The sequence below is a fragment of the Oryzias melastigma genome, linkage group LG3 (genome assembly GCF_002922805.2).
Source record: "Oryzias melastigma strain HK-1 linkage group LG3, ASM292280v2, whole genome shotgun sequence".
Classification (NCBI taxonomy): Eukaryota; Metazoa; Chordata; class Actinopteri; order Beloniformes; family Adrianichthyidae; genus Oryzias; species Oryzias melastigma.
In genome coordinates this window covers 21,620,547-21,634,117 of record NC_050514.1, presented here as the reverse complement: position 1 = coordinate 21,634,117, position 13,571 = coordinate 21,620,547, and the positions used below count along the sequence as shown (strand labels likewise).

The 13,571-nt window shown below is 36.3% G+C and overlaps 4 protein-coding genes across 4 annotated transcripts in view; 3 read left to right on the top strand and 1 right to left on the bottom strand.

Annotated features, from left to right (window-relative positions):
• Positions 1 to 2,308, top strand: part of phf10 (PHD finger protein 10) — a 6,778-nt gene extending 4,470 nt beyond the window's left edge. Inside the window, exons 10-12 of the mRNA XM_024296128.2 lie at positions 833 to 941; positions 1,392 to 1,580; positions 1,715 to 2,308. Coding sequence (XP_024151896.1) covers positions 833 to 941; positions 1,392 to 1,580; positions 1,715 to 1,806 — 390 coding nt within the window. The 3' untranslated portion in view covers positions 1,807 to 2,308. The remainder of the gene's footprint in view (positions 1 to 832; positions 942 to 1,391; positions 1,581 to 1,714) is intronic.
• Positions 2,309 to 3,117: 809 nt separating this feature from the next.
• On the top strand, positions 3,118 to 5,449 carry psmb1 (proteasome 20S subunit beta 1). Its single transcript, XM_024296154.2, has 6 exons — positions 3,118 to 3,325; positions 3,667 to 3,774; positions 4,039 to 4,120; positions 4,463 to 4,592; positions 4,747 to 4,853; positions 4,927 to 5,449. Exons 1-6 carry the CDS (start codon positions 3,225 to 3,227, stop codon positions 5,110 to 5,112), a joined length of 714 nt encoding a protein of 237 aa, XP_024151922.1. The 5' UTR covers positions 3,118 to 3,224; the 3' UTR covers positions 5,113 to 5,449.
• Positions 5,450 to 6,925: 1,476 nt separating this feature from the next.
• psmc3 (proteasome 26S subunit, ATPase 3) lies at positions 6,926 to 8,506 on the bottom strand. The gene is made up of 2 exons (XM_024294879.2): positions 7,532 to 8,506; positions 6,926 to 7,375 (listed from the first exon to the last, which is right to left on the bottom strand). The coding sequence occupies exons 1-2, from the start codon at positions 8,474 to 8,476 to the stop codon at positions 7,037 to 7,039; spliced, it is 1,284 nt and encodes a 427-aa protein (XP_024150647.1). The 5' UTR covers positions 8,477 to 8,506; the 3' UTR covers positions 6,926 to 7,036.
• Positions 8,376 to 13,116, top strand: LOC112160403 (TATA box binding protein). The gene is made up of 9 exons (XM_024294881.2): positions 8,376 to 8,636; positions 9,113 to 9,332; positions 9,644 to 9,800; positions 9,919 to 10,096; positions 10,331 to 10,418; positions 10,648 to 10,739; positions 10,872 to 11,039; positions 11,479 to 11,573; positions 11,796 to 13,116. The coding sequence occupies exons 2-9, from the start codon at positions 9,282 to 9,284 to the stop codon at positions 11,873 to 11,875; spliced, it is 909 nt and encodes a 302-aa protein (XP_024150649.1). The 5' UTR covers positions 8,376 to 8,636; positions 9,113 to 9,281; the 3' UTR covers positions 11,876 to 13,116.
• The last annotated feature ends 455 nt before the right edge of the window (positions 13,117 to 13,571 follow it).

The following is a 13,571-nucleotide window of genomic DNA, read 5'->3' as shown; positions in this document are numbered from 1 at the left end:
CTTTTCCCTTCCTTTTTAAGGGAAATTTAAACGATGGTTGTCACACTATAGCTTTATTTGAAGATGTATGTTTATGCTACTATTTTTTATTAAGCACATTTTATTTATTGACAATAGCCAAACATGACCCACATCCACATATTCCATGACTGTTTTTACTTCAGGAACATTAAATTGAATGCTTGACTGTGTGACCTCCATGTTTAAGTTTCCCTGACTATTAACATTTTACCCCCTTTTGTCTGTATTTTCCCACTCTGTTTTCTTTTCAACAAAACAGTTTTCTAACTTTCCATAATTTCTGTAATCAACATTTACAGAAGTTTTAAGTTAAATTACCTATAATTTACATGTGATAAATAGCTGCAGATCATTAAGTATCAATCATGACCCGTTTTATGGTTAATTTCTGACCTGTCTTTGGGCAAACCATTGAAACCTAATACATCAATTAATAACAAACAGGAAAAAACCATTGTTGGTCTAAAATATAGTTTATGTATTAATGTGACTTAAACACTTACTTTTCTTTAACAGTCATGTACTAAGATCTGGAATGAACGTATGTAAATCACTATTTAAAAATAGTAAAACATATAACTCCTGTGCAAAGTGGGATTAATGTCTCCAGTATTCTGCATTTTGTTGTTCTTTGCCTCAGTCTTCCTCCACTTTATGCCCTGTGTTCCCCCCGAACCACAGTAAAAGGGGAGCTTGTTGGTTGAGATGAAGCACTGTTGCTTCTCCTACCCTCTGCTGTATTTAACACTCTTTCCGTAACTTTAGAATGCACCTGTGTAATGTTTTTTATAGCATTATTCTGCCCTTGCAGCCTAAAGTCATTCCCAATGCTATATGTGGCATTTGCCAGAAGGGTAAAGAGTCCAACAAGAAAGGCAGGCCTGAAGCTCTCATTCACTGCTCCCAATGTGATAATAGCGGTAAGTTCAAATGCTACATTTTTTAAGGACTACTTTCCTTCTGCTTTTTTGGATGGTTTTAATATATGTGTTTGTTTTTATATTGAGCGTTAGTCATTTGCAATTTGATCAAATTTAAAGCTGCAAAGCCCGATTTGTGCTGATTTAGCACCTTAGCTTTTTCTCAAATAAAGCAATATGTCTGCTTTTTTAAAAGTTGTATACATTTTTTTTATAATAATCAAACTTTTTAGAATGTTATCTGGAAATGTAAATTTTATCCCAATATTAATTATCATTATATTTGACAAAGTGAGCCATGTGTACAGCTTTTCTCACATTTGCATATCTATCAGTCTGTCTCTGTTGCTTGTTTGGTTGTGTCAGATCACACCCTGCTCGTTTATTTGACCGTGTGTGTCTGCGGCCTCCCGGCTCCTGCACTCTTTCACTCACATCCGTAAACTGTAGGTCACCCATCCTGCTTGGACATGAGCTCTGAGCTGGTGTCCGTGATCCAGACGTATCGCTGGCAGTGCATGGAATGCAAAACCTGCACCGTATGCCAGCAGCCCCACCACGAGGACGAGATGATGTTCTGTGACAAGTGCGATAGAGGATACCACACTTTTTGTGTAGGCATGGACTCCATACCTACAGGTGAGCTGCTGGGGTCACTGACGGGTTCAAACAAACAACGTTTAAGCATTTGCACACTAAAAGGGAGAGTGAAAACTCTTCTTATTTTTTATTATTTCTTTTATTGTTTCATACTTTTTTTTTTGCTTTGCCAGGTCTTTGGGTGTGTGAGGTTTGCGACAAGGATTTTACACCCAAGAAGAAAGGAGTCAAAACACCTAAAAAGTCCAAGTCAGCTAAAAAATGATGATCCGGTCATTTATTTATTCCAAGACTGTTGTTGACGTAAGATTAGCATGAAGCTTTCAGTTTGACAAAAGAAAACATGTAAAGAAAAAAAAGAAAAAATCAACAGTCCACGATGGATTCTAGTTCTGCTGTCCACACTTTCATTGTAACTTATAATAATTTAAAATCAACCAATTCTCTTATAAAAAATTTAAATAGCCAAATACTTGCTGCATATTTTTCTGTGACCTCAATGTACAAACAAAAGGAATGTTTTTTTAGAATATAACTTTGAGTCAATTTTTACTGCAGAAAACCAATAACTTACCTTATAAGGTTGTAAGCGGTTTTTCAGAACTTTATTTCAGGTCAGAAAATGGTGCTCTTCATTATGTACTACTGAAACTGTTTAAAACAGGACTTTCTTCGAACAACATTTTGTATGCTTATGTGTTTTGTAACGTATGATCATTTTTGATAATATTCTGTGAAGTTTGCATTAAATAAATGGTGTTTCTGATCCTGTTTGTCTATTTTGAGTGAACATGGGCTTATATATGTCTCTGCTTAAGTTTCATGGTTTTCTGAGTGAATTTTCTAAATTGTTTTTGCATTTTGTAGTTTTATAAAAATATATAACTTAAAAAAATGTACACTAAGACAGAATCTTTAGGTCTTTTTTTGTATTTGTTTTTTAATTTATTTCTTTTGTATTACCCTAAAATAAGGGAGTTACTAAATGAATTTAATGCTATATTCACTCCACTGTTTTTGTTTTGTTCGTTTTTTAGAATAAATGTTGCTTTTGACGGCTTTTTGTGTCTCATGTGCTAAATAAAATCAAAATTGTGACAATTTAGTGAGAAAATATATTTTTATATAATTGTATGCTCTTTTAAGAGCAATGGCCATGTAATGAATATCAATTCCTACCTGGACTGCCACAGTAAATCTTATTGCAAAGATGAGTGTCTATATGGCCTAATTTGACATACCACTGGGTTTCTGTTACAATGTCTCAGCTGACACAAAGTGTAAATACATTATGCGTATATCAGATTTATCAGACTTGCTCCCTTACCCTCCTTTTTTTTTATTAAAAACAATTTTCAGGAAAGTTTTGTGTTCATAAATAAAGTCTAGAATCACAGGTTGTTACATATTAGTACTTGTATGATGTTATTGTAATTTACTAGTAAATGTACTGCATTGAAAAAAAAATACAAACGACTTGTGTAGGACACATTTAGACAAAAAAAAAGAAAGAAAGAAAAAAAAAAAGCTTGTGCTTGTGTTACACCAAGGTGCCTGCAGGGGCGCTGCGGCGCACAATATGTGGTCACTTGTTAACCACCGAAGAAGAGTCTGCCATATTGCCGTGATACAGCGAGTTTGCCCGGCTGGAATCTCGAATTTGTTGTCTTTCCTGGTTTAAAAATGCTTTCAGCTCAGAATTTCGGAGAATCTGGAAAGATGAAAGAATACCATTATACGGGACCCGTGGAACATCGGTTTTCACCATACGCTTTCAATGGAGGGTTAGTTTTATTATTAAGTTGATCTTGCCTTGCGGTTAGACTGGTAGCTAACCTGCTAAAGCCATTGCTAGCAAACCAATTATTGTATTTAAAAACTAAACGTCAGGCTACACTGAATACTTTATACCAACTTTATAGTTTTTGACAAGTATTTGCATTCTGTTCATTAATTTAAGCAAACATTTATAAAATAAATTTCGTTTACGTTGTAAGTTTCGTTTTCGGTCTTTGGTTCTTAGCCTCAGTTAGCATTTGTTTAGGACATGTTTGTATTTACAGTTGACTTGCTTTATTTAAAGGAAAGAAATCAATGAAGCCATGTGTGTTTGACATCTCCCCAGAACTGTGCTAGCTGTTGCTGGGGAAGACTTTGCCATTGTCGCCTCAGACACCAGGCTGAGTGAAGGCTACTCCATCCACAGCCGGGACTCTCCTAAATGCTACAAGCTGTAAGTGTTCGGTCGTTTCACTGTGTTGCTCTGAATGCAGATAGTGGCAGTGGTAACATTTAAATACTTGTTAATCTCGTCTTTTAGCCTGCTGTTGTTCGATTTGTGAAATTAAATTTAAAACTTTCAGTTTATATTCATGCAATATTGAGAAAATTGAGCTTCTAAGCCTTTAGATTCAAACTGTCTGCAAACAATATTTTTGTTATGCAAAAATATTTATTCTACACAATTAAATGTTTTGTTTTCTCACTTTTACTAAAGGACAGACACAACTGTCATTGGCTGCAGCGGTTTTCATGGTGACTGCCTGACACTGACAAAAATCATTGATGCCAGGCTTAAGGTAAGAAAAAGTCTTGTCGAGATCCCACACTCATTGTCCTTTATCGTCGTCTCCCCAGATTGTTTTTAGTCACAACTCATTTAAAAATTGAAGTTTTTGAATACATGCCTAAAAATACTAAAAAATGAGCTTTCATTTCTCTGTAATTATACTGCAGATTGAAAAATGCAGAAATTTTTATAATTATTACATTTACAAAAAAACATGTCATTCTTGGCTTAATTATTTTACTGTGTACTCATAAAATACAAATTGTACACCTTTCAGTGAAATGTTGTTGCGATCAGTAGACTGTACACATTGGTCACTTACTACAGGAAAAAAATGTTTTCTCTTGTTTAGATGTACAAACATTCAAACAACAAGACCATGACCAGTGGAGCCATTGCAGCCATGTTGTCCACTATCCTGTACAGCCGGAGATTCTTCCCATACTATGTCTACAACATCATTGGGGGACTAGATGAACAAGGTCAGTGCTTGTATTGCATCTTAATGAGTATTTAGTGGAGCTTTTGTGCAAATGTACTTGTTAAATATTATGTTATGCCTTTTAAAGCTATCATATCTTTATTATTGATGCTTTAAACTTTTTATTCATTAAGAATATTGATTTTGTAATGTAGGTAAGGGAGCAGTTTACAGCTTTGACCCAGTGGGCTCCTATCAGAGGGACACCTACAAGGCTGGAGGATCAGCCAGTGCAATGCTGCAGCCATTATTAGACAACCAGGTAAACATCACACACACTTTAATACATCGTAATTATAGTGGATGCAGTTGTCTTCAAACGTATCTTTTTACAGATCGGTTTCAAGAACATGGAGGGTGTGGAGCATGTTCCTCTGTCTAAGGACAAGGCCGTTCAGCTGGTCAAGGATGTCTTCATTTCAGCTGCAGAGAGAGATGTCTACACTGGAGACGCACTTCGAATTTGCATCATCACTAAGGAAGGAATTCAGGAGCAAAATATACCACTCAGGAAGGACTAAGAAAAACATAACCGGATGTTTCCTTCTGCCATTAAGTTTTCTTTTTGGTTTGGGGGTTCAGCGTTTATTCTGCTAGTCAGACCCCTTCCTGTCAGATTTCTTAGCATTGGAGTGTTGATTCAAACGTGAACTCTTGTTTGACTTCATAAGAGACATACATTTTTGCTTTGTTTTATTCTCAGCTCTTACTTCATCATTGTTAGTACAGTCAAAGAGCTTCATTATAAATCAGCACTCCTGTTCTAAGAATCCACCTTCTCTAGAACCTGCTTTTGTTCTGATTTTCTATCTTTTGAAGTTTAAGATTCTCTGCTGTTCTTTTTACATTCTTAATAAATATTAAGAATAAAAGTGTGTCCTTTTGCTTCTTAGCATTGAAACTGGAAGGCAGCAAAACAATTCACAGTTCAGTTTTAGAGGATTTATCTGTCACAAAATTCAACAGTAGACAAAACTGCAGTAGTATTGCAATAAGCTACATCAGTGTCTTTCAACATTTTTTACATTGGCAAAATCCAGGGGTATACAACACAAAGTAATTCTCTAGTTGAACACAGTATGTACTGTGTAATAGAATGTAGTAGGCAATATATAGGTTTAGTGGGAACTTGAACCCTTTTAAATCATCACAAAGCTAATATCCTGGTAAGACTTTTTGACCCACTTTTATGTATACACCATTCACTTCTTATTAAAAACAGAATTCTACCACTTCCTTAAAAACTGGGTGCATGTTATCAAAAGTAAAGTAAATATTTCAAATAGTTTGTTAGCTGTTTCAACAAGTGTGAATGCATCTGGTTGTATGGCCCTGCAATGGACTGTGGAAACCATTCTATGTGTACCCTGCCTTTGATGTTGTCTGGGATAGGCTCCAGCAACCTTGTGACCCCAGAAGGTAAGTACCGGTAAGCAGGTTTAGAAAATGAATAGATGGTTTGTTAGTTTGTAGTTCTTTGTTTGCTTTGATGACGACCACCATGTCTTATCTGAAACATGGACCGCAAAATGTGTGCCTACAGTGAAAGGGCATGGTTTTGGGAAATCTTATTTCAAGAATACATAAAAATCATGGTTGCTATTTTACTGGCAGATTGGAAATATTGATAAGATAGGCATCGATAAATATAAATTTCCCATTGATAGTGTATTGTGGCACATTAAGTGATACTGGAAAACAAAAAAGCGAGTAAATTGTCCTCCAAATTTACTTTTTAAATCTTTAGTGTGCAAAGCTGTTATGCTTTTATTGTAATTTTATTACAACTAGTCACTGAAGCCTCTTAAGTCGGTATAATTACAATAGTGAATCTGACAAGTTTGTTATTTCAATTTAAATTCTCCTTTTTCTAGTTTTAGGCCCACATTTCCAGTTACTATTCTCATTTATGGGAAAAATCTTTGGCTCTTGTGTTTATTTAAAACCCCAAGTTTGATTTTGCAGTTTTTGAGAGCAAACCTGTGATACAAGGATACAGCTTTTTATTTGGAATATTTTTGGATAGAGTAAAATATGATTTGAAGTTTCTATTTATGTAAATGTTAAAAATGTATAAGAAGTTGCTCTCTGATCCTTTCAATGTTTTTTTGAGGGAAACTTTTAACACATAAGATGTTTCTTTTTTCACATGGGGAAAAAAAGCCTTCTTCAGTTGTTTTCAATGCTCAAACTAAATGGGATTATTTTGCTAAAATGAATATGAATTACAAAAAACATGACAAGTCTGACAAACTTCCTGTCAGATTGTAAGATTTTTCTTTTTACTAGAAACTCTTGACATTACTCCTGTAATCAGTAGGACAAAACACTACAGTGATTTTCTCTCTTTTTATTAATCAAGATGGTTTTAGTGACAATTGTTTGCTCAACTTTTCATTAAATCACAATACATGTTCACAAAAAACTCAGACACCAGCAGTGTCCTTAAGCGTAGTACTGAAGGTTGGCCTTCTTCTTGGCTTGGACCTCCAGGATTCCCTCCATGTAATCTTCATGGTTGAGCTCGGTGGCGCCGCGACGCAGAGCGATCATACCAGCCTCCACGCACACAGCCTTGCACTGAGCGCCGTTGAAGTCATCCGTGCAGCGAGCCAGCTCCTCATAATTGACATCAAGACTGACATTCATCTTGCGGGAGTGAATCTGCATGATGCGGGCTCTAGCCTCTTCATTTGGCATGGGGAACTCGATCTTCCTGTCGAGCCGACCTGAGCGAAGCAGAGCAGGGTCCAGGATGTCCACTCTGTTGGTGGCAGCAATCACCTAAAAAAGGGTTTAGAAAACCACTGTGGTCAGACCTGAAGCATAACATCATTGTAATCATCATTCAATTTAGTAACCATCATAGAGTATAAACATAGAGATGCAGCCTGCTAAGTGCTCCACACAAATATTAACATGAAAACGCTGCATCTTTACCTTGACCTGCATGTTGGGCTGAAAACCATCAAGCTGGTTGAGCAGCTCCAGCATGGTCCTCTGCACCTCACGATCTCCTGCTTTCTCGCTGTCAAACCTCTTTGTTCCAATGGCATCCAGTTCATCAATGAAGATGATGGACGGAGCTTTCTCTTTAGCAAGAGCGAAGGCATCTCTGACCAGCTTGGCTCCATCTCCAATAAACATCTGAACCAACTGTGGACCTGCCAGCTTTAGGAAGGTAGCTTTGGTCTGAGCAGCACAGGCCCTGGCCAGGAGGGTTTTTCCTGTACCAGGTGGACCATACATGAGGACCCCTTTGGGTGGCTGGATACCCAGGTTCTCAAACTTCTCCTTGTGGTTCATAGGCAAGACTATAGCCTCCACCAGCTCCTGGATCTGCTTATCAAGGCCGCCTATGTCGCTGTACTGTTCAGTGGGACGCTCATCCACCTCCATGGCTTTGACTCTGGAGTCGTACTCAGTGGGCAAGGTCTCCAGGATCAGGTAGGAGTCTTTGTTGACCCCAACAAGATCTCCAGGTTTCAGCTTCTCGGCGTCTACCAGCCCGATTACCGGCAGGAAGTAGGTCTGCCTGGTGGAGGTTTTAATGACAGCGCACTTTCCTTTTCTCTGGGAATCCAAATCCACATTTGCCCCATCTTCCTCTTGGTCGTTGGGGTCCACATCCAGCAGCTCGATCACGTTGGAAACCAAGTACGGAAGAGTTTTGTTCACCTTTATCTTCTCCGTGTTTTCTTTGATTTTATCCTTCATGGCCTGGAGCTCGTGAGTTACCCGAAGCACTTCGCTCTTCATTATCTTTATCTCGCTGTCGAGGAGACGAGTGCGCTGAACTATCTCCTCTGTGGACATTTTTAACACTTCTTCTCCGATTCCATCTTCCACCTCGTCCCAAACTGATTTGTCACTCAGCGACGCCATCTTTGCTCTGTCTGGCTGCGCGCTGTGACTCGGCGGAAGTTAAAGCGTCTTCTTCCGGAAAGAGCTAAGCATTTTCTTCACCGCTGAGCGTTAGAAAAAAACGAAGCTAAGCTCGCATTATTTTTGTTTTTGTGACCACTTCTGCTCCAAAAGTATATATGTAAGTTGTCTTTCATCAATATTATATTATTTAACTATGTTTAGTTTTGTTTTATTTCTTTTTTAGAACAGCAAACACTTTTACGCTACCGGAAAGTGTTTTTATCCCCTATGTCTATGCTAGCTTACTTTAGCTATTGAGCTAATTTCAGCTTGCCGGTGTGTTTGATTTGAAGGCTGTCAGATGTGCTACGAAAAAACTGGTCCAATACAGACAATAATTAATAATTGTTTAGAGCCTTTGAAATGTCGCAGAATGAGGCAACGTCAAGACTTGTTACCCAGAAGGCTTTTTTTATGTTCGCGCCCTTATATCTTTTTTAAGCTAACTTCTTTCTACCAATGAAATGTTGCACTTAGTTTTTTATTTGAATGAATTGACAAGGGTGCATTTTTAATTAGTAGCGTAGAAAGTCTCATTTGAGCTGTGAGTTGTGAATATGAGTTCATAATCAGTTTTACATCTTCTGTTTTTAGCGTTCTGGACTCAGCGTTGTGGAAAGAAACCGGGGAAGTCCATTTATTATTCAAGTGATTTTTTTTCTACAAACGTAGACCCATCTCAATTCAAGGCACCTGCTGCAAAAGTGGATAGGACAGCTGCCTAGCAGGGGTTGGCAGTGTTGCAAAGGGAGAACCAGAAAACATGGACCAAAATAACAGCATCCAAGCCTTTCAAGGCCTGGCTTCACCTCCGGTAACCTCCAACTTGGTTTCTCCAAAATTAATAAAAACAAAATTTCACAATTATGTTTCTAATTGCACAATTGAATAATCACAAATTGCTGTTATTTTCATTAGATAAATCTTTTGTTTTGATTCTCTTATTTTGTATTTATGTCTTGTATCTTTGGTTACATTTTAGGCAAATGATAATTTCCAATTGCTTCAGAAAGTAATACTTTAATAGTATTATTATTATTATTATTATTATTGCATTAATGTATATACTAAGCTTTTAAAAACAAATCTTTCTTCCAATTAAACATGCGGTGATGTATTATGCAGGGAGTGATGACCCCAACCATGCCAGTTTTCAGTCCCATGATGCCGTACGGCTCGGGCCTCACACCCCAGCCAGTACAAAACACAAACAGTCTGTCCATACTGGAGGAGCAGCAGAGGCAACAACAACAGCAGCAACAAACACAGCAGGCCAACACGGGTAAAACAAACATTTTATTGATATTCTTTCTTTTTATGTTGAGGGTGAATAATAAAATGCATTTAATTAATTGGGCTCATGTTTTTACCAAGAAAACATATCTTCTAATGTCTCACAGGTCTTCCAGGAACATCAGGACAGACTCCACAGCTCTTTCATTCTCAGCCAGTACCAGGTTCAACTACCACTGCGCTACCCGGTAACACCCCGCTCTACAGCGCTCCGGTGACACCTATGACCCCCATCGCTCCAGCTACACCTGCCTCAGAGAGCTCTGGCATCGTACCACAGCTACAGTATGTTGCATCCAATTCACAGAGGGATGAGGACATTGACTAATACTGCACATCCATTTACATATTTTAGTTTTTCTTTTTTGCTTGTGAATTTAATTTTTTTTATTCATTTCTTTTTAAAAATAGATACATTTGAACAAGTTAGTTTTAAATGTTATTCTGAATGTTTTTCAAAAAAATGTTTAGAATTACACAATGTTTTAATTCAAAACTTGTCCCTTTCTTTGCTACCAGAAACATAGTTTCTACTGTAAATCTGGGTTGTAAACTGGACCTGAAGACTATTGCCTTAAGAGCTAGGAATGCTGAATACAACCCAAAGGTAATCCTATACTGATAATCTTTTCATGTTTCTTAACTGTGAGCTTTGATTTGTAGACAAGTAGAGCCAATTGTTTTTTTTTTTGTTTTCTTTTTTTACTTTGTGACATCATTCTTCTAAACCTCAAACAAAAGAAGCTTTCCAAAATACTACTAAACTTGTAAACTTAAAAACCTCTACAACTGAGGTGGGAAAAATGTAACGTTGGTGTAACTGTGCCACTTTCCAGCGTTTTGCTGCAGTCATCATGAGAATACGAGAACCAAGAACAACAGCTCTCATCTTCAGCTCTGGGAAGATGGTCTGCACTGGAGCCAAAAGGTGGGAAGTTGTTTTTTTAACTTTATAGTATTTAAAATTTATTTTACTGGTGGTATACATTTAGTCTCATTCTTTTTACCAAATGTTTTTTTTTTTTTTGTATTTCTAATTGGCTCCTATTGTTTTTTGTAGTGAGGAACAGTCCAGGTTAGCAGCGAGAAAGTATGCCCGCGTGGTGCAAAAGCTCGGTTTTCCTGCAAAGTTTTTGGACTTCAAGATTCAAAACATGGTGGGCAGCTGTGATGTCAAGTTTCCCATTCGTCTTGAAGGACTCGTCCTCACGCATCAGCAGTTCAGCAGGTAATTTCTGCTTGTTTTACTGTATCTACAGCATGGATGTAAAAAATCTCTGAAATTATTTTTATGTGACAGCTTAACCAACTGTGATGAATTATTATTAAGAAAATACATTTGGACAGCTGTGCTGACACATGTGCAAACTCTGGCTATGTTTAACAAACAACAAACGACAGTAAATGTACAATGAACAAGCACCAACATGATGATATTACATTAGTGCATCAGATTTAATACTGCTCTAAAACAATCAATTTTTATCACTATAGTTTCCTGCAAATTCTGTAAATTCTTCCATCTGATCTGCAAGTCAAAAATTACCAAAATCCTAAACTACAATTTACCTCAAACAGAATTCTGACACTCAGACGGAAAACTATTTTAATTTTAATTTTCCAGGTTTTATTTGTTTTTCTAAAGTGATGTCATCTTTGTATTGTAGCTATGAGCCGGAGCTTTTTCCAGGGCTGATTTACAGAATGATCAAACCCAGAATTGTGCTGCTTATCTTTGTTTCTGGAAAGGTAGTACTCACAGGTAAGTTGACTTTTTTCCCCCCTTTTATATTGCTGTGAGTTAAACATAATTACTTATTAACTATGTACTTTTTTCACATTTTTTTCTATTATTCTCAACTTTTTTTTTTAACATCCAAGAAATATTTTGGAATTGGTTGATGTAAAATTGATATTCCAAAACATTTTTTTAATGAGCTGTAGCTTCTATTTGCTAATTTCTTTTATTTATTGCTTTTTTTAGGTGCCAAAGTGAGAGGAGAAATCTACGAAGCTTTTGAAAACATTTATCCCATCCTGAAAGGATTTCGCAAGACTACATAGAACTCATAACTCCCAGTTCTCTACCAAAATGCTGAAACTTTTTACATTTTTATCTTTTTTTTTTTTTTCTTTAATGCTCGATGTTAACATTTCAATGTTGACCTCAAGTTGACAGTAAAGACTTGAATGTGAAAGACCAATTGTCTTTCTCTTCTTTTTTTTTTAACGAGAAAGATGTTTTAAAGGTCCTTTTCGGTCTTTCTTATCACAATGGTCAACTAACTTTACCTGGTTTTAGCTTTTGGATTTTCTACTCTTCCTCTCTGGTTGTACATAGAATTGTAAGAACATGTAAAAAGTGTCAGAAGTAGTTAGACTGGGACTTTTCCTGATTTTACTTTAAACTGTTTCAGGTTTTGTATAAAGCAAATTCTTTTTTTTTCTCACTCTTCTCAATTTATGAGTGTTTTTGTCCTTTTTTGTTATTTTTTGATCAACCCCTTGGGAAAATCTTGCCACCAAATTGGATAAAATTTCAAAGTTAAAATTAAACTGAAGCCATAAATGTTCCAAAGTTACAGTGAAAGTCCTCATTTTAAAACTAATAGAAACCATTTAAATTGTTACTGGGTACGTTAGTTTTTTTTTGATCCACTGTAGTTTGTTCTGCAATATTGTGTTTACCATTCAAAGTCACCACATGTTCCCATCATTGCTTGAAGCTTTTTATTTTATTTTTTTACGACGAAACAGAGCATAATTGTGATATCAGATGTACTTTATTGTAAAACTCTTGTACAAATGTATATAACTTATTTTCAATTATTAGTAGTGATTAAAAGTTGAGGGGATGTTCCAAAAAACTTAAACAGGAAACTTGGAAAAATGAACTTAACAGACATTCAAAATACTGATGTTCCTTAGTTTTTCTTAAATTTAAACGTAGCACTAACCATCTTGGCAGTTTTTTTTTTATTTTTTTTTATTAATCTTTGCAGAGAGTGAGTTAATAACTGTAAATGCTCCTGCTTGTCTATATTTTTCCCTCCAAACTTTGTTTAGAAACGTACTTATCACTTGTGGATTTAAGTTTCTGGCACTTGTTGATTTTATTTTCTCGTTAACCAATCTTAGGATTACCTATCTTAAGTCAAACTTTCTTAATTTGTTATAACTTAACGTCTGTTCCACTTACTGTGGACGCTGTCACCAGAAATCCCTTTTCCATTCAGATACCTGTTCTACAACTGTTGGAGCTGTACTGTGCGTTAATAAACACGTTCATACATCCTATTCATAAAGCAGAGTTTTGTCTTTTTAACATTTGACGTTTTTTTGCCACAGACTCGTTTGTGTGACGAAAATGTTTTATCTGAAGGAAACTGAAATAGAAAAAAAAGAACAACTTCTCTTATATCGGTCACATTGGGTGTACCGATAGTTCATCGGTCAAAAGAGATCCATGGCATTTAGTAGTTTTTGTCCACTTTTCTAAGAAAACACAAGTATTATTTAGAACTTTGAGCAAAGAGCTCTCAGACTTAATGGTTCAAAAAAATGTGAGGTAAAACTGAGCCAATGGAGTTCAATTTATTAGCAGTTAAAGATAAGTCAGTTACATGAAATGCATCTGAATGAACGACCCAAACTGGTCTGAAGTGGCACATGACTTATCTTGGCTATAGAAGGACGTGCTTAGAGTTGTTGCTGTTAAAATTGTCACAGCGCATTTGAAGGAAGTTTACAAACTTTTTTT